Below are 18,757 nucleotides of genomic sequence, written 5' to 3' on the forward strand. Positions count from 1 at the left end.
CAAACTTCAATTGCCATGTCTGAACTTCCTTTATATTTGTAAACGCAACATCTTGGTTGATTGTGCCGATGTTACTGGAATGTATAAGCCTGTGTTAAACGTACCTATATGAAAAATTTGATTGTGCCGCGGCCTTAACATCATCTGCGCTCTTTGTTACTGTGAATATGTGTGAGTAATGCTGTATACGCTTTTGGCTGCAGTGTTCATATGCACGTAGCTATTTGTTGTCTCTCCTGCTCACAATGCTGTTGTCATTGTGCAGTATTTATTTACTAGCGGTATAGTGACATGTTGGTCATCAACCAACTGCTCAAACAGTTCGATGAGAGACCCGTCAAACTTACGGCATACGTAGATGACGTTGCAGTTGCCATAATTGGAGAGTGCCTTGCAACAATAAGCCCTTTGATGGATCGTCTACTTCGGGATGTACATTGTACCTGGGCATCAGATGTTGGGTTGACTGCCAATGCGGACAAGCCGGTTATGATCTTGTTTACCAAGAGAAATAAGGTCGAAAATTGGCCCACACCTAAGCAAGGAACGGTGACTCCGCAGGACAAACCTTACACAAAATATCGAAGTTTAACGTGAAGTAGATATTATCGATATTTTTCCTCGATATTTTTGCCCTATACTTTACCACGTGCCGATGTTGTACAGGTTTAAGATCAACAGTACAGTCCATAAACATCATAACTTGAGCAAAAACTGAGATATACTCACCAAATCTGGTACACGAAATAACCTGAGCTAATGCGATAAAAGCTTTACTTTTTACTTAAAACGACTTTTTGATAATGTGAAATCGGAGACGATTTCTGCACTGGTGAAAGAAATGTACATGTTTATTGTGTGTTTATTATTTAGTTGGATAGAGTTATCAGCTTATTTTTTTAATATTGAAAATAAGATTATAACCACGCAAACTTTAAAAAAATTCGAAAAGTTCTACTTGACAAATGGATTCACTTTATAACGAAAAACATAAATTTACTTTAATGTGGAAAAATTGGGTGGCAACACCTACAGTTAGTAGAACGAAATTTAAAAGATTTGCCGTTGATATCAGTTTACAATTTGGCAGAGATATGGTCCTTGGTATTATACACAGATTTGAAAAGTATAATACAATAAAAAATAATATTTGGCGCGATAGACCTCCGAGGAGATTTAATTTTCCCTACAAATTGGCGTGACGGGACCAACATTATTATCTTATACCGACTCCGAATGGCACTGCAAGGCAGTTCAGTTTCTAGTTGAAAATTTTTATTTATTTTTCAATGCCATCAAAAATCGACCAATTCTTATGAAATTTGAAGAACATAGTTTTTGTTTCAGAAACAGTTATATAGCCTGTTACGGAATTCCATATTTGAATATATATAAAAAGTTTATTTCAGCTTGTAATTCATCTAGTGTTTGTGACGTTATTCTTTAAATATATCCTTAATATTGTGGCGAACATTAACATCACAATGCCGTTAGTAATTAAACACAACAACAAAAACAGCAAGCAGCCACACTTATGTACATGTACATATTAAAGCAAGCAGCCACACTTATGTGCAAGGCAACGAAGAATATTCCATTCACATACATATGTATATGTAGCAGACAGCGAGGTGCAGAAGTTGTTACTCATACATACACACGCATATGACTAGAAAAAAAGCATTAACTGCAGATATACATATATATAGCTATATAACCAAGCATGAGATCCAACTGTTCTAGAAAACATGTTCGTGAAACGACTAGACCTTAGGAGAAATGGGGGAACGAGGTAACCGAGAGTATAAAAGTGAAGTATAATTGTGAAGTACTACTCCCGAAGTAGTCTTAATAAAGCCCATTTTGCAATATTGAATATTGGAGTTATTTATTCAACAGTTCAGCGATTCGAACGTTAGCAGAAAGGGTATAAATATCAGGAATTGCCTAGAATTCGTTACAATATGTATGTAGAGCACACCACTGCGTATATAATTATTGGTTTCGCCAAAACTTTAACCTTTTTACTTGTTTTCTATCGAATTCAAAATATTCGAACTCATTAAAAAAATATTACTTTTGGCAAAGATTCCGAGCGAGTACCTTGGATCGTGTATAATTATAACCTTTGGTGTTGCGGTAGCGTGCTAGCAAAATAAGACTACTTTGTAAAACATTTTTTAAAACGGTGTCACCCTTCGGCAGTGGTTTGACAAACACTCCCAGTTTGGAGTCGTCATAAAAAATAAAAAGTACAACGTTGCGATATGGAAACGAAACTGGGCCTTAACTTTGGCGTAGATATATAGAGCCGAATTATTATTATTGTTATTATTGAAAATTCATATATAGAGACAAACAAAAATACGTTTTAATTATTTGTTTTTAATAATTAATTGTTTTTAATAAAAAACTAATTTAAAATACAAATACATATATAAGGTAAAAATTCTTGATTTAAATTTACTTCTATTAAATAATGTATGTATAGATATATTTATATGTAGACAAATACACACTTTAATAAGTAAGATAAGTTTGCAACGGAATACTTTTTCGGAATTCTCTAACTTTTAACGATACAACTAGACAATGTTTTAACCAAAGCTTTTTCGCCTGCGATAACGATTGTGCGAGTTCACTAACTTAACTTTGAAAACGCTATCGACGTTAAACGGAAGCAAAGCGGCTTAGTACCCAATGCCGTTGAAAAAATTAATAAAATACATATTTCTGAATTATTTGGCTTCGATAGCGGATCAAATATTAACCAATATGGATAAAAATGTGTTAGTGACATTAGAAATCATTATATTTACCGATTATTTGTATAAAGACGGCGAATATCGTAAGAAAATTTTGAGAATTTCGGCATTGTAATGGAGTTCATAAGCTTTTAAAGCGATATTAACCAAAGATATAATAGGGAAACGATAACCAAACCATTTTGGTATTCAGTAACCAATTCTTATCGAAATTCGTTAGCCTTGAATCAGCTATAGTAGCGTTAACGAATCTCGATCAAAAAATACTTACTGATTATTGAAATCGTCACAGTTATTGATTCGTTATCAAAGTTTTGGAATAACGTTATACAAGTTAGTGCATTCTACTAAAGTAACAGAATTCGTTAATACTTAATGATGCGGTTTATCGATAATTACACTAATCATTTTTTTGCATTCGATAACAATCGCGCTATTCACTATTTCAGTTTTAACACCGCTTACGAGGTGGCAATTTCTTCGAGGATAAATAGTGGCTAAATTTCCTCACAGCTAATACCGTTAGCAAAATAAACATACTTAGCTAAAACGGTTACTGAAAAACAATATCGCTTTACTTATCGATTAGTTATATAGCGATGGCGAATGTCGTTAAAAAGTTAGTTCCACTACAGAGTTAATTGGATATTATCTATTATAGATTTGAGCTAAACTTATTTATTTGGCATGTTTTTTTTAGTTATTAAGATAATTAATTGAATAAGTATGTTTGTAGAAATAATAAATAATATCGTCAGCTGAGTGAAATATCACGACTACCAGTTCGCAAAAGGGTCTATCTCAAAATATGTTTCCAAATCGCCCTATTTCAAAACTGTTTCAGAATTCTGTTGAGGAACATTTTTACTCAAATGTCTTTGTCATAAACGTCCCATCTCAGACAAAAATGTATTGAGCATATGCTTAGATAGGGCGTTTTTGAACAAAAGTTGGAGATAGAACGTTTTTGTATAAAATTTTGAAGTATGGCGTTCTTCAAACAAAATCTGATGTAGGGCATATGTACCTGAAAAGTTTTTAATCTTTGGCGTTTTCGAAATGGCAGCCGCGATAGGTTAATATTCCACTCAGGAGTCGAAAAGTTTCTTAATTAAACCATCTATACAATAAAAATACGATTATACACAAAATTTCCAGCTACACACAAAATTAGCTAGAAAATAATTCCAAATAAAAATATGCATGCGCCTCCATTTCTTTAGCCTCTTCATTTTAACATAGGTATCACGTCAAAATCACCGACTCTTCTACGGGTTCCTCATCATCGAAACTTACATGCCGAGAACGTCGACCCACCTTTTTTTGTGGCAAATACTCTTGCATTACTGCACGTTCTTTTACCTCGCCCTTCAATGATTGCATTTCACATTTCGCCGCAGTAAATTTACTCTTTTCACACTCAAAAACGATCTCATCATCATACAGAAGCTCATCTTCATTAACGTCAATTGTTCTAGTCGAAACAGGTACCGTTATACTGGTTTGCAGCATTGCTAACATTTCATTATGAGCACCGTAAGGCATATTTAATTGTATTTGTATTTGTGTTTTAGTAATGTGCCGTGTATTCGTATTCAAAATAGTGGTGACATTATCATCACTATGACGACGATTCGATTGACGTGAGAGAATACTTGATGTTGTTGCATTACTATTGACCGTATTCGTGTTTGTGTTTGTGTTCATCCCATTAAATGTACCGTTACGTGAGCGTATGCTCTTCATCGTATAACGTCCACATGACAATGACAAAGCAAGTGCATGCCATGCATTTTTGGCGATACGTAAAAATCCTTTTCGAAATTTTGTTGACATTAAATTATAGAGAATTGGATTAATGGCTGAGTTAAGATAGAACATAATACGACAAAAATATAACAAACTATAATAACGCTCCAAACCCAGTTTATTGAATGTTTGCGCTGAGCTGAATATAATCCAAATTGTTAGCATACGAAAGGGCAGCAAGCAAAGGAAGAATGATACAACAACAGCACCCAACATCATTACGACTTGCTTACGTGCTTTTAAGTTAAGCTCTGGTTTTATTGGCCGTATACGTAACATTGGTCCATGATTAGAGATGAGATTTTTTGCTATAATAGCATACAATACGATTAGGATGAGCAATGGTAGAATGAAAAAAACGATTATTATCATCACAAAATATCCCATTGTCCAATTGGTGGCAGCTTGCGTTAAACACGCCGCCACCGATGATCCATCAATGTATTCGACGAATTTGTATTCGGCTACCCAAATAATGGGACTAGAAAAATAAATAACAAAAGAAGAACAAAATAGAAACAAATGTTGGCATGAGAGTTCTGTAAAGCTGTATGTTTGAATATGGAGACCAAAAACAAATGCTACATTAGAGGGAGTCAGTTTATATCTAAATAAATAATATAAATAACGGTAAAACATATGAGATGAGTAGAAATCGATTAAACTACGCATTTTTGTTTAAAATTCCACCATGTTCGCCACGGCGATATTTGCTCCTGCCCTAAGACTGCCAATGGTTACTTTTCTACTTTTAAATGGAATTGCCCGGCGAATCCAGTACTTAAAGAAAAATATCCAGTCCTTAAAGAAAAATATTCAGAATCCAGCAGAGGGGGAACGCACTCTCCCTAGCGAAACGCGCGTCACTCTAGCTCAACTTCGATCTGTACTGTAACAGGTTAAATTCTTACCTATCCAGAATCAACCTCGACATACAAAATGTATGTCCTGCTTGCGATGTGTCCCTACATGACACCAACCATCTGCTCAATTGTAATGTGGAACCAACCCCCCTAACACCCCTCTAACACCCTTTTATTATGGCCCAACCCTGTTGAAACAGCAATTTTCCTTGGACTCCCGTTAGAGGACATTGATGACAATTTCTGATTTGTCGCACCTATTGGATGGGGTGAAACACTGCTACAACAACAACAAACACTTTCTACTTTTCTTTTGTCTTCCTAAAACTCGAGAATAGCTGGATCGATTTGACTAACCTTGATTTTGAAATACTTGCGGGAGTTCGGGGTAGGTTTTAACGGTGATAAATATCCCAAGTAGAAAAGTATACAAGTTTTTCAAACCATTCTTGACTATTTCGAAACTATCAGATTTGGATGAATCTTTGTAGCCTTTTCTCTTGAAAAAGAAGTAGATATTTATGGATTGAAGTAGAGTGGTAGGGGAAGTGGAAGTGGGAGAGCGGGATGTGACAAGAAAGAAGGAGAGGTGATGGGAAAGGGAGATGGAGAGGACTAGGAGAGGTACTGCGGCGAGAAGAGGGGGCAGCGACAGGAAAAAGTTGCACAGAAGCAGAGGGAAGAAGCAAGGAGCAGGATAGAGATAGTGATTTTGATAAGGGGGAGGGATAGAGAATGTGGACAAACTGTTAGAAAGGGCGATGGAGGGTGAATGTGTCAGCTGTTTAATGTGAGTCAAGCGGTCTTTTAACTAATCTATGATGGCCGTATAGAGTCGCGTTTCAAACATTAGCAAATAATTGGCTGAGAAGATATGCTACGTTGGGTATCAGCTATCTTGTTCAAGGAAGGATCACTTGAATACTTTTTGGCCGTGGTGATACCACATACTCTACTGCCACTGCGTGGTAACGATAAAGTATGAATAAGGCACACATTGATGTTAAATCTTCCCTCCGGAGAGTGGTTTATTAAGGAATCGCCTGGACAGGTACTGAACATAAAGTGATAGGAAGATTTCAACTCTTCATCCTCCGTGTAGCTGACAGCTGGGGATGTCTAGAGCTGCCTAGAAAAACATTGACACACGGCAAGAGCCGGCGCCAAGCATAACTTTAACACATAAGTACATACGAAGTATGCAGTGTGTAAAAGAGCAAATATGCAGAGAAGGCAATTGGGAAAAACTTTGCAACAACTAAGGCATGACGTGGCTGAATGCGTTTGTAACACTTTCAACTATCGTAGGAGTGCGGGTTCAAATCCCACTCCCGGGAGAAAAGGCTTTGAAGAGATTTACAAGGTATAATCGAAACAGCTGTCACCTTTTCTGTCCTGATGTCACGCTGTTTAAATTTTTCCCAAATTATTAAATAAATTATACAATGTTTTCATACATTTAAAGCAATACGAGCAATCCCCGATTAACTCATACAAAAAAATAAATATTTTTTGGGTTTTGGGGAGTGTTTTGGTCAAAAACCTGACCCTTTCGCCATATTTTTTCGCAGGCTCGAAAATTATTTTTTTTGGGTATGCGTAGTGGAACTTTTTTTCCTGAACCCAAATCCTATCGAAAAATCGATGGCACGACATCGGTTAATAAATCGACCCAGTCTAATGTATGTATATTGTTTTAAAAAGAGTATTTATTATTTTTTCAAAATTCTTGTGAGCTGATCGTTCTACGTTTTTGTTGTTGTGGCAGTGCTTCGCCTAATCATACGACCACAAATTGTTATCAATATCCGCTACCGGGAGTTCGAGGGAACTTGCAGTTTCAGCAGGGTATAACCAGAGAGATACGTGTTTTAAATTGAAAAGATGGTTGTTGTCATTTAGGGACGCAGGGCATACACTATTTCAGTATCCAAATCGAAGTCGAACTAGAAAAGAGGTTGCTTTCCTCAACTGCAAGATGTGGGTATTTGTATCTAAGAACAGGGTTCACCAGGCAATTGCTGGCATAGTATTCCCACGCTTTTTTGTGGGTGTGTCTGAGGCCCTTCTCATGCTCTTTTCCTCGACTTTCATACGACTGAATTCTTAAGTGTCGGACTTCTTCATAGTGCTTACGGAGATGACTTCTTAAGTTCCTGAGAGGCGGGGCCTCTTCAATTAGATGTCTGTTGGGATTCCCAGGTATTGTATATATATTAAATAATGAACTTCTAATATTACTATATTACTTATAAGTACAATCTGGCTAACTTAAGCAAACACGAATTGTCATAACTATAACATTTATTATATCTGGCAACCTTAATATTGCAATAAAGATTGTAATTGTGTGGAACAAGTGAGAACTACAACACCAAGCTTCTGGGTATTCAGCGGAAACTGTTGGTTCAGTATCTCATTTCTTTATTATATGGGGAGTATTCTCGCCGCTTCACTGTATAAAAGATGTTCCGGAGGCCTGCAGTTTTTTCCAGTGTGTTTCTTTTAAGTTCGATGACCATATTGAGTGCATAGCATACAAGCGGCCGGCAATTACATTATAATTAGTTACGAGCGGTTGTTTATCTTTGCACCAAGTGCTGCCGGAACGAGGTTTGAGGATTTTGTTACGGCCTGTACTTTAGGTACAATTGTGGCTGCATGCTCGCAGATTTAGATCCATCATCAAACGTAACATTCAGTATTTTTGGATGAAAAGCAGTCGGTAGCGTAATGCCATCGACATGGCCGTCCATATGGTCGATGTTTGCCATGTCCACATTCTAAATAAAGTCACAGAGGTTTTGGTCGATAGCAGTATCAGATTTCGTGAAGTGAAAAAGCTGAAAAGACTAGGAACATAGTCGTTGATTGTATAGCATAACTCATCGATGGGTGAGCCGGGACCTGTTGCCATTATCGTGCAGTCATCGGCGTAGTACACACAGGCTACTCCTTCTGGTGGGGAAGGAGCTTCCATATGTAAAAGCTAAACGAAGGTGGGGATAGGACACCACCCTATTGCACCCTCTGTGATGTAATATACACTTGAATTGAATGTATACTTAGATAGGGCTTGATTAAAAATGGGCTACGTCCCCTAGTCCTTAATTACTGCCAAATTCGCGATTACGGTTCACTTTCGTCCACACAAATCGACCCGACCCAACATACATACATACATCGGGCATTTCAGTATTCATAAAATTTAATTTGTTTGCAAAACGTAAAATTAAACGACATATTTATGGTGACTAAACATAAGTTTAATAAACTAAAAAAAAAGGTTGATGAACGCTATGACGAAGCTAAAAATTCTTTGCGTTAATTAAGTTACAGCCTATGAAGTCGAGGAAGCGCGAAACAAGCCACAAATATTTGTGCAAAATTTATCGCTGTAAAAGAACGGGAAGTGACCGTGTTGGGGGAATAATAAAAGGTCGCACGATAATAATGACTTTAACGACGATGATTTAATTCAAATGGTGCCTTAGCGCAAATGACAATGGGTGGTAGTAACAAATACCACATTTTGTTTTATTGTTTGCGAATATGCATGTTCTTTGCTTTGAATATTTTTTTTTAACTTTAGCATATCACTTACAGCACAGCGACCAGCGACCGTGACAATAAAATCAACAAATAAAATTTCGAGGATATTAAAGGAGGGTCAGAACCTAAATAAATTAAATAAATGAAGAGAAATATTATACCTTTTCAAAATTGAAACAATAACGATGTAAAATGTTTTGTTTGAAATGCCAGAAGTTGACGATTCTGGTTTTGTTTGATGGCGATGACCAAAATATTATTAATAAAAGCGAAAGGCATATTTTTAACGCTCAATTTAGCCAAATATTGTTAATTAAAATCAACTTTAACTACGTATGCTACTTCGCGTTACATGCAAAATTTAAGCAAGCAAAAGAAACTCAAACAATCGAAATCTCTACTAAAAGCTTAAACTTCTACGAAAATGCTCTAAACTGGATTAATATAGCATGGTTTGTGTGCAATAAATTATACTTGCAATTTTGTTAATGTGCGTAATATTATGATTTTTCTTTTTTCGTTATTGATATACATATGAGAAACAAGTAAGGACAGGACTGTTTTCAGCTTTGCCGAAGACTTCATACCTTTCATGAATGGGACTGAACAATAATCTTATAACATCCAAATAATCGGCTGTATAAGATAAGAAATATATAGTGAACAGATATACATACCTAAGCGGTTTTTTAAGATAAATAAAAAATAAATAAAAATAAAGTCAACAAATTTTAAACACTTCCTTTATATAAAAGGAATAAAAATCAGCGAAAAATGTCTTCTTATATAAAGACACACTCTTGTTAAACTTTGATTTTTAAATTTTGACATAGAAATTGCAAAAATATTCATGAGAAGTAAAAATATAAAAGTGGAGCGCACATTACTTGGATTGGAAAGTTGGTAGGAAAGGAGATATTATTAGTCAATCAATTGCGCTTCACCTTTATATTTTTACTTCTCATAAATATTTTTGCAATTTCTATTTCAAAATTTAAAAATCAAAGTTCAGCAAGAATATTTCTTTATATAAGTAGATATTGTTCGCTGATTTTTGTCCATTTATATAAAGGAAGTGAACAAATTTTTTTTATTTTTATTTTGTCATTTTCTTAAATTTTCTCGATGTCTTAACCTATCTGGTAACTTTTACGCTTGTAGCTCAATTAGAACTTATGTAAAAATCAATCCAAAATTCCCTCCGTTCCGTTTGATTTTTCTAAATATCTCAGTCCGTGCCCCCCCTAGCGAAACTTTGTGTGTTGTGTCATCGGCTGTCATCGACCTCTGAATTAAGCTCTAAATTTTACCTTGGCATTGAACGTCATGCCGAACATATACCCAGTAGATATTGCGGGAAAGGCGGCCGCGGCAAGGTCGTTGGTCAGGCTTCGTGATATGGGATATGGACTTTCGCGGACACTCTAGCCTTCTTACCAGTTTCTACTTTATCTCGGACAGAACGGACTATTGTATGCCGATAACTGCTCCCTATACAACCTTCACCCCAGTCATTCCAGAGAGAGAGGAGTGGGGAAGAGGAATTATCTGGGGCATGGGACCGGTTAACTTGTTCACGGATGGGTCGAAGCTGGATGGAAAGGTTGGTGGGGGGAGGGTCTTTTGTCAAGGCCTAAATTTAAGCCGCAAGTTTAAGTTGGCTGCGATTAAGGATGCGGTGGATGGAATGCTATCCAGTGCTACTACGGTTAGGGAATTTAACATCTACTCTGATAGCCAAGCGGCTCTCAAGGCCTTGAGCTCAACTACAGTGCGATCGAGGGTGGTCTGGGAGTGCCTGACCTCGCTTGCGATTGCATCGAATTATTTTACAATTAAGATTATCTAGGTCCCGGGCCATAGTGATATCCCGGGTAACTGTCAAGCGGATCTCTTAGCCCGCATAGCTGTAGGGATTTCGGGATCCCGCTGGCTACCTGTGGATTGCTCCTCCATAGCTGGGCCTCGAGTCAGCTCAGCAAACGTTGGGCGGACACCACGTCTTGCAGGGTAGCAAGATCTTTCTGGCCGAAAGTGGATGGCAGGAGGTCTGCTGAAATAATTGGGTTCACTAAGGCTCACCTATCAATGGTCATTGGGGTTTTGACAGGGCACTGTCCCATGGGTATCCATGCGGTACGTCTCAATATACTGGAAACTCCATCCTGCTGCAGCTGTATGGAGGATGATGAGGTGGAATCACCAAATCACTTTATGCTTGATTGCCCAGCTTTTGCCAGAACTAGGCGAAAGTACTTCGGACGCGGCTCACTTGGATCTCCCGAGGATTTATCCAAAGTTCAGATCAATAGCATTCGGAACTTTAACGTTGCTACCCAACGATTCTCTAAGTAGCTAGATCTAAGTCACTATTATTTTATTGCATGTGGTATCACAACGGACCTTCATGTTGTCAAAGTGAGCTTCCCTTATTAGGGCAGCTACTACCTAACCTATCCTATCCTAAGTATTTGATGGAATTTCAAGCTTCTAGCTCTTAAAAAGGGGGCGGAAATGACATTTTATATGGAGTATATAATATATATACCATCGATCCCTATGATTTTTTCAGATATCAATATGTGTCCTATACGTAACCATTTGGTGAAATTTCAAGCTTCTAGCTATTAAAATGGTGTAGAAATTGTGAAAAGTTTCTTATCTGAACAATGGGTTGCATGGGATATATACTATATATACCACCGATCTATACACTTTTCTCAGACAACAATGAATGCCCTATACGTAAGCATTCGGTTAAATTTGAAGCCTCTAGCTGTTAAAATGGGGCAGTAATTACGAAAAGCTTCTTAAATGAAAAATCGGTTGTGGGGGATATATGCTATATATACGACCGATCTAGTCGATTTTTTCAGACAACAATATGCGAAAGCATATGGTGAAGTTTGAAGCTTCATTCTGATAAATTGAGGAAGATATGACAAAAATCCCCTTTTATGAAAAATCGGTTGTATGGGGGATATATGTTATAGTGGTCCGATCTGGCCGGTTCCGACACCTTAGTATACCCGCTAATCAAATTTTATCAATATATATCAAAAATTGAGGGACTAGTTTACATACAAACAAACAGACGGCAATGGATAAGTCAAGTGAGCTCTTCATCCTGATCATTTCGGTATACTTATTGGTGGGTCTATCTCTTCTCCTTTAAGGATTTACAATTTTGAGATTTGTGACAAAACTTAACATACCATTTTATTTTCATGAAAGTTATAAAATTATGTGATGGTGATGGTGATGGTTACTAGGACATGTTTCTGAATTTCAATTCTTCATTAGCGAGCTTTTCGAGAGCTGTATATTGAACTCCAAATCTCCAACATTCATACTGGTTTTAAGGTAGATACTTCTATCCACTCAGCCATATTAATGTCCCGATATAAACTTTGTGACTTGTCTCTAAGTATTGCATTTTTCGTTGCTGTTCCTTTAATACATAATTTGTTACATATTAATCACATATGATTTTCAATCCAATTGGGAATAAAAAAGTGGAATATTTATATGCGCGCTCAACAGAACTTAGTTACATTTGATTTTTAGCAGTGCTTTATTAGCAATGCTTCCGTTGTGCACTAATGCCATTGAAAATTTTAAATTACTCTTCTATAATTTAGCGGCAATAGCTGATCAAAAATTTAACGAATATCCATAAAAATATCGATAACGAAAATCATGAAAAAAGTTTGTGAGTTCTTTCTAGTGGAATTTTGATCGTTAAACCGAGATAAATGGCCATTTGGAAGGCACATATATATGTTATTTTACTTTGCCAGCTTACCTGTTCGTTAAGAATAGGCGGCTTTGCCTTTCTTTGGAATTTTCTTAGAGGACAAGCTCGTTTGTACGCATTCATAAGCGACTTTGAGAGAAAGATTCATCCATCCCTTCTGTAGAGACAACTTCTGTGAGTTCTCTCAATTTTAATTCTGCATGTCTTACCGATTTCAGTTCTTAGACCTTGGGTTTCTAAAGGTTACTGCCTTCTCTATGCAACTCGCACCCTTCCTTTTGATTACACGTAGTAAATGCCAAATCCGCGCACGCTGAGCCCAGAAATCTTCCCTCCCGATAAGGCCAAGGCTCTTGGATCAGCGTCACTCCAAAAGTGATCGTCAACCCTGCTCAGGGCTAGGAAGAGTTTATCCGAAATACCAGCACCACCATTGGGTTGTTTTGCCTGTTCTAACACCTTCGTCGTGACATCGACGTCCTCCTCTCACCCTTTTGGCTTAAAACTTTTGATTTTGAGGTCCTCTTCAACCTCTTCGGCTTCTTGCATATTCGGATTGCTATCCTCGGGATTTCTCCTATCGAGGCGTAAATGCTGTGTTGGATGTTAATCTGTGCGACTCGCACCACCATTTGGCTGTCCTCCTCGTGCCCCCTTATTTTAAGGCTTTCGAGGCCCTGCTCAACTTCGGCTTCTTCTAGCGTGTTAGGATTGTTAACCTTAGGACTTATTTTCCTGAGTGCCTGGACCCCAGGAATATGTAGTGCTTACCCTCCTCCGCAAGCCAAGATTGAGTAAGTACCTTCCAATCCTGTGCCGGTATATTCGCGTTCTGACTCTGTAGAAGTCGCCGCGTATCTTCCTACTACTTCACGCACGGTATACATACTAAACTTTTGGTATCGTGTGGATCTGCGCTCTAACAAACACCTCTAATCGAGTGTTCGTGCCTTGCCTTTGGAGGTTTGGAACAACTTCCTGCAGCTACCGCAAGATCGCGATGCTGTCGCAAGCTATTACCTTTACACCATTGTTTCACACCGCCGAATCAAAGATTTTAAAGGGCTTACTTGGTTTTACCGCATCATCTTGAGCATTAAGCTAATATGCTCCTTTCATCTATACCTCTACCTTTCAGTATCCATTTGTCTGAAAGGATTGCTACGATCAACTGACGTCACAGTTAATGATTGCTTTGCCATATCACTCATCCTCATCGGGAGCAGACTGAGCCTTAGCGCTATGCCCCTTTGGCACCTCCTAGAAAGCCAGAGTCTTAGCGTTTGCCCCCCTTGCGTTGCTGGCACTTCGCCATTTTCTCGTCTCTTTGCCTTGCAGCTTTCGACGTTTTTACTACCTAGCTATTGGGGCTCATCGCTCCTACAGTTTTATGCCTACTTGTCTTGTCTATGGGGCTGCCTTTATTCGCGGCCTCCTGGGACCGGGTCCTTTCTGCGTCTTGAAGCAAAGCTGTCGCCTTCCGCCGGACGTTGTCTCTTCATTCTGTCGTTCGACGCTTCTTTTTCTTCGAACCGATTGCAGTACCGAGGGTTTCTGGCAGAGAACCTCTTGAATTGCCTTCGATCTACTTTTACCTGGTCTTGGTATACTTTTTGAATACGGAGCTCATTGACTCTCCACTATGCTCGCTCCCCGAGTCCAACGCATCGCTTAATGCATTTTTGTCTCTCTTGGCTTGCGATTCAGTCCCTCCTTTCTCATCCTCCCTACTGTAATTAGATCTGGAGTCATTCATCTTGGTCGTTTGAACACCTTCCCAACAAGGCGGGCTTAGCGGTCCAGTAATTAATATAGGGAAAGAACCGTTCGCCACAGTAGTGCCACTTACTGTGTAAGGCCATCAATACTACCCGAGGTGGCCTAGTATCGAGAAGGCTCCGTTAGGAATACAGCCGAATATATCCCCTGGCTGCAAACTGTCCAATAGGCTTGGTCCGCATCACACCATGTATTAGGGGATTGGCAGTTTTTGGCCAGCGACATCCCGCCGCCCTCATATGAGGCGAAACGGCGTAGATGCCAGCCCAAAACCGCTCAGCCTAGTAGACAGACGCTATGTCACATACACGACAAGTAACCCTACTTTACTTATACATGTTTTTTGTTGCTTTTCCATCAATCTCAACTAGTTGTCTTACTTTAGGTCCATAACAAATATTTGCCAAATTTAAACCTTTTCATTTATTTAATTCGTTTTATGCTTTTAAAGTTATTTTTTCCCCCTCTTGAGTAGATCCTTAAATATTTATCATCTTCGCTCAATCGGCTCGAGTAGCCTTACTCTGGTAACTCAAATACCACTTACCTGCTAAACACAGCAGCTATACACCAAGCTAAAATACATATAAGAATGGCGCGTGCTTTGGTGCACACATAACCAGCTTTGAGTGGCTCACAAATGGCATAATAACGTTCGAACGAAATGGCTAAAATTGTCAGCACGCTGGCATGTGCGACTGTTAGCTCAATAAAAGGCACGGCTTTACCTAAATCAATAAGAAAGAAAGAGTGCCATTAAATTCAATCATATCCATTTACTTACTGAGTATATTTTGACTTACACATTTCATGGCCTAAAATCCAGGTTTCAGGTGGTGTATTCACTTCAACGAGCACAGTTGGTGTGCAAATAAGCAACACCAATAGATCGGCTATGCTGAGATTGGTGAGGAATATATTGGTGGAGTTACGCATATCTTTGGTTTTCACGATTACAATTGGCACCTTTGTAAAAAAAAACAAATTAAAATAAGTCTTTAATGAATTTTATAATATTGTGACGAATTTTAGCATCACTAAGCTAATAGCGGCCACCGTGGTGTGACGGTAGGGTGCTCCGCCTATCACACCGTATGCCCTGGGTTCACACCCCGGGCAAAGCAACATCAAAATTTTAAAAATAAGGTTTTTCAATTAGAAGAAAATTTGTCTAAGCAGGGTCGCCCCTCGGCAGTGTTTGGCAAGCGCTCCGGGTGTATTGCTGCCATGAAAAGCTCTCAGTGAAAACTCATCTGCATTGCAGATGCCGTTCGGAGTCGGCATAAAACATGTAGGTCCCGTCCGGCCAATTTGTAGGGAAAATCAAGAGGAGCACGACGCAAATTAGAAGAGAAGCTCGGCCTTAGATCTCTTCGGAGGTTATCGCGCCTTACATTTATTTTTTTTTTTTAAGCTAAACGCACAACAACAATAAAGCAAGCTGCAACTCTTGTGTAAGTAAACAAATCAATCATCATTTACACACATACATACAAGGCAACGAAGAGATACTCACAAACATATGTAATCATCAGCCGAAGTAGTACTCACGCATACACATGCATGCAAACTACAAATATACATGTATATGGCTGGTAACCAAGCATGAAGTTCGCGAAATTACTAGACCTTAGGACACATGGGTGAACAAGGAAATTGAGAGTATAAAAGCAGCGCAAGCTGAGTAATAAGTAATCAGTTTTGATTTAAACACGCTACTGGCTGTGAAGTATAATTGTGAAGTATTACTCCCAAAGTAATCTTAATAAAGACCAGTTTGCAACACTAAATATTGGAGTGATTTATTCGACAATTTAGCGATTCGAACGTTTGCAGAAGGTGTACAATAACCAGGATTTCCCAAATTAGTTATAATATGTATTTTGACTAGGTACCATTTTTTTATTGGATTCAAATTTTTTTCTTATCTGCATTTAAATAGCGAGACATGCTCAAGTCAAAATTACAAAGTTTACAAACGACGATGGTTACTAGGACATGTTTCTGAATTTCACTTTTCCATCAGTTAGGCTCTCGGGAGCTGAGTATCGAACTCTAAATCTCCAACATTCACACTTTATAATAGTGTTAAGGCAGATGCCCTGCTGCTCGCTTTGCAATTGGTCTCTAAGTGTTGCCATTTTGTTGCTATTCCTTTATTATTTAGGTACATACTAATTCTATATGCTTTTTTATCTAAATTGTGTGGAGTAATTTTAGGCGCGCCCTAAGCGTAGTAATATTGGGTTTTTTCTGTTTAAACACACTTAGAGTGTGCATTGATTTGGATTCATACGACAACTTGCTAAGCCTGCTGGGAGATGCGGATGTGATTACCTTATTTCGGCGGTTAAGGCTCGGTATATAATTACCAGAAGTAGAATTCGTATCCAAATGCATATTTTTGTTTAAGGCGCCAAAAAGAGCCAATAATACATCTCTCATCCCTCGACAACAAGAGCATGAGAAACCAATAACAATCCGATGACTCGACAATAACAGTCCAATAACAAATCGAAAACTCGGTGGTAGTGTCGCTATCGATAACAAGAGCATAACTCCTCGATATCGGTTATTACCGATAACGAGCTGATGCAACTCTTCTCAAAATTATGCCGAAATAGTTCTAAACTATTGCCGACATGGGAACCAAGTCCCAAATCATTTACGAAATATAGGCGGTATGACCCCGCAGATATCCGAACTAGTCCTTACATCATTGCGAAAAGGTTTCGAGTTTCATACAGAATGATACCGAAGTCATTGCGAAAATATTACAAACGATACGAAATTATTTCGAATATATTCCGAACTAACGCATTAAAATAGACAACGTTCTGAAAAAACCATGTACGAATTTCGAGGAAGATTATAAAATAGTGCTGAAACCCTTTTAAAAATGGCTACAAACTCGTGAATTAGGTTTAGAGAAATAGTTTCACAAATGGTCTCACTCATGGACGCACATTTGTATGCTTTACAAGTCCGTGTACTCACGAATTCTTTTTACGGACACAAATTTCACATATTTCTGGCATATTATTTCCATATATATATTTTAACAAATTTAGGGAAATCCTGGATATTATGCACCTCGAATCAATAAACTGTTGAATAAATCACTCCAGTATTCAGTATTGTAAACTGGTCTTTATTTAGATTGCTTTGAGAGTAAATAGTACTTCAAAATTATACTTCACAACCAATAGCGTGTTTAAATCAAAACTGATTACTGATTGTTCAGCTTGCGCTGCTTTTACACTCTCCGTTGCGTCGTTCGCGTATTTCTCCAAAGGTCTAGACTTTCACCTTCTAGAACTCTTGTATCTCCTGCTCGGTAAGTAGTTGTATGAGTACATGCATATTTGTAGTTTATAGCCATATGCGTGGGTATGTGTGAGTAACTACTTCGGCTGATGCCCATATCTGTGTGTATAGCTCTTCGTCGCCTTCTACATAAAAGTGTTGTTAGCTTTAAAGTGTACATGTACATAAGAGTGGCTGCTTCATGTTTTTGTTGTTGTGTGATTATTTGCTAACAGCTTAGTGATGCTAATATTCGTTACAATATTTTGAATATATTGCACATATTCAAGTTGCATTGAAACCCGAGCTCTGCTAATTACATTTATAAAATGTTACTCTTACGCCACATCCCAATACGCCAAATATTATGTTTTATTAAATTTAATAAAAAAAGATGAAACAGCGTATACACCACAGCGCGACTTAACTTTGGAGAGCCTATACAGCAATTCTGTACCTAAGAAAGCTTTTCTTTAAGTGTAGGTTTGAGGTTGAACTAGCCGGCTCGTGAGAGCCTCAAATAGACTGAATGAGTCCATAGTGTTACCAGAAGTTTGCTTAACGACCAAACTGAAGAACTTTATAAAAAAAAATGGCAAATACTAAAAGCTCGCTAGGACCAATGCCATATACTGCTTCAAGAAATCGATTCTTAGTCTGACGAGCGCAGGGCAGCACAAAATGTGGTCGATCGTTTCCGCATCCACACGACGTTGCTCACATCTGCTATCACTAACTAGGCCTAGTTTGAAGGCATTTGGCGCCAGAAGGAAATTTCCAGCTAGTCCTTTTTAATTATAAGAGAGTGTTAGCAAGCGTTGTAAGACCTGCACATGACTTTCGACACTTTAAAGCACTGCGCTTTGGTCCACGCATTTCCTGCTTGGATCGTGTGCAGCTCTCGGCCGATCTGATTGGCACGTCCG

The 18,757-nt window shown here is 38.2% G+C and overlaps 1 protein-coding gene across 2 annotated transcripts in view; it reads right to left on the reverse strand.

The window, feature by feature from the left end:
- Positions 1-2,480: 2,480 nt before the first annotated feature.
- ETHR (ecdysis triggering hormone receptor) overlaps positions 2,481-18,757 on the reverse strand; it is a 121,715-nt gene continuing 105,438 nt past the window's right edge. For both annotated transcript variants that reach the window (XM_067762488.1, XM_067762487.1), the window contains exons 2-4: positions 15,329-15,491; positions 15,073-15,253; positions 2,481-5,055 (exon numbers count right to left, since the gene is read on the reverse strand). In XM_067762488.1, the coding sequence (XP_067618589.1) occupies positions 4,011-5,055; positions 15,073-15,253; positions 15,329-15,461 (1,359 nt within the window). In that variant the 5' untranslated portion in view covers positions 15,462-15,491 and the 3' untranslated portion in view covers positions 2,481-4,010. The remainder of the gene's footprint in view (positions 5,056-15,072; positions 15,254-15,328; positions 15,492-18,757) is intronic.

This window comes from Eurosta solidaginis, chromosome 1 (genome assembly GCF_040869045.1).
Source record: "Eurosta solidaginis isolate ZX-2024a chromosome 1, ASM4086904v1, whole genome shotgun sequence".
Classification (NCBI taxonomy): domain Eukaryota; kingdom Metazoa; phylum Arthropoda; class Insecta; order Diptera; family Tephritidae; genus Eurosta; species Eurosta solidaginis.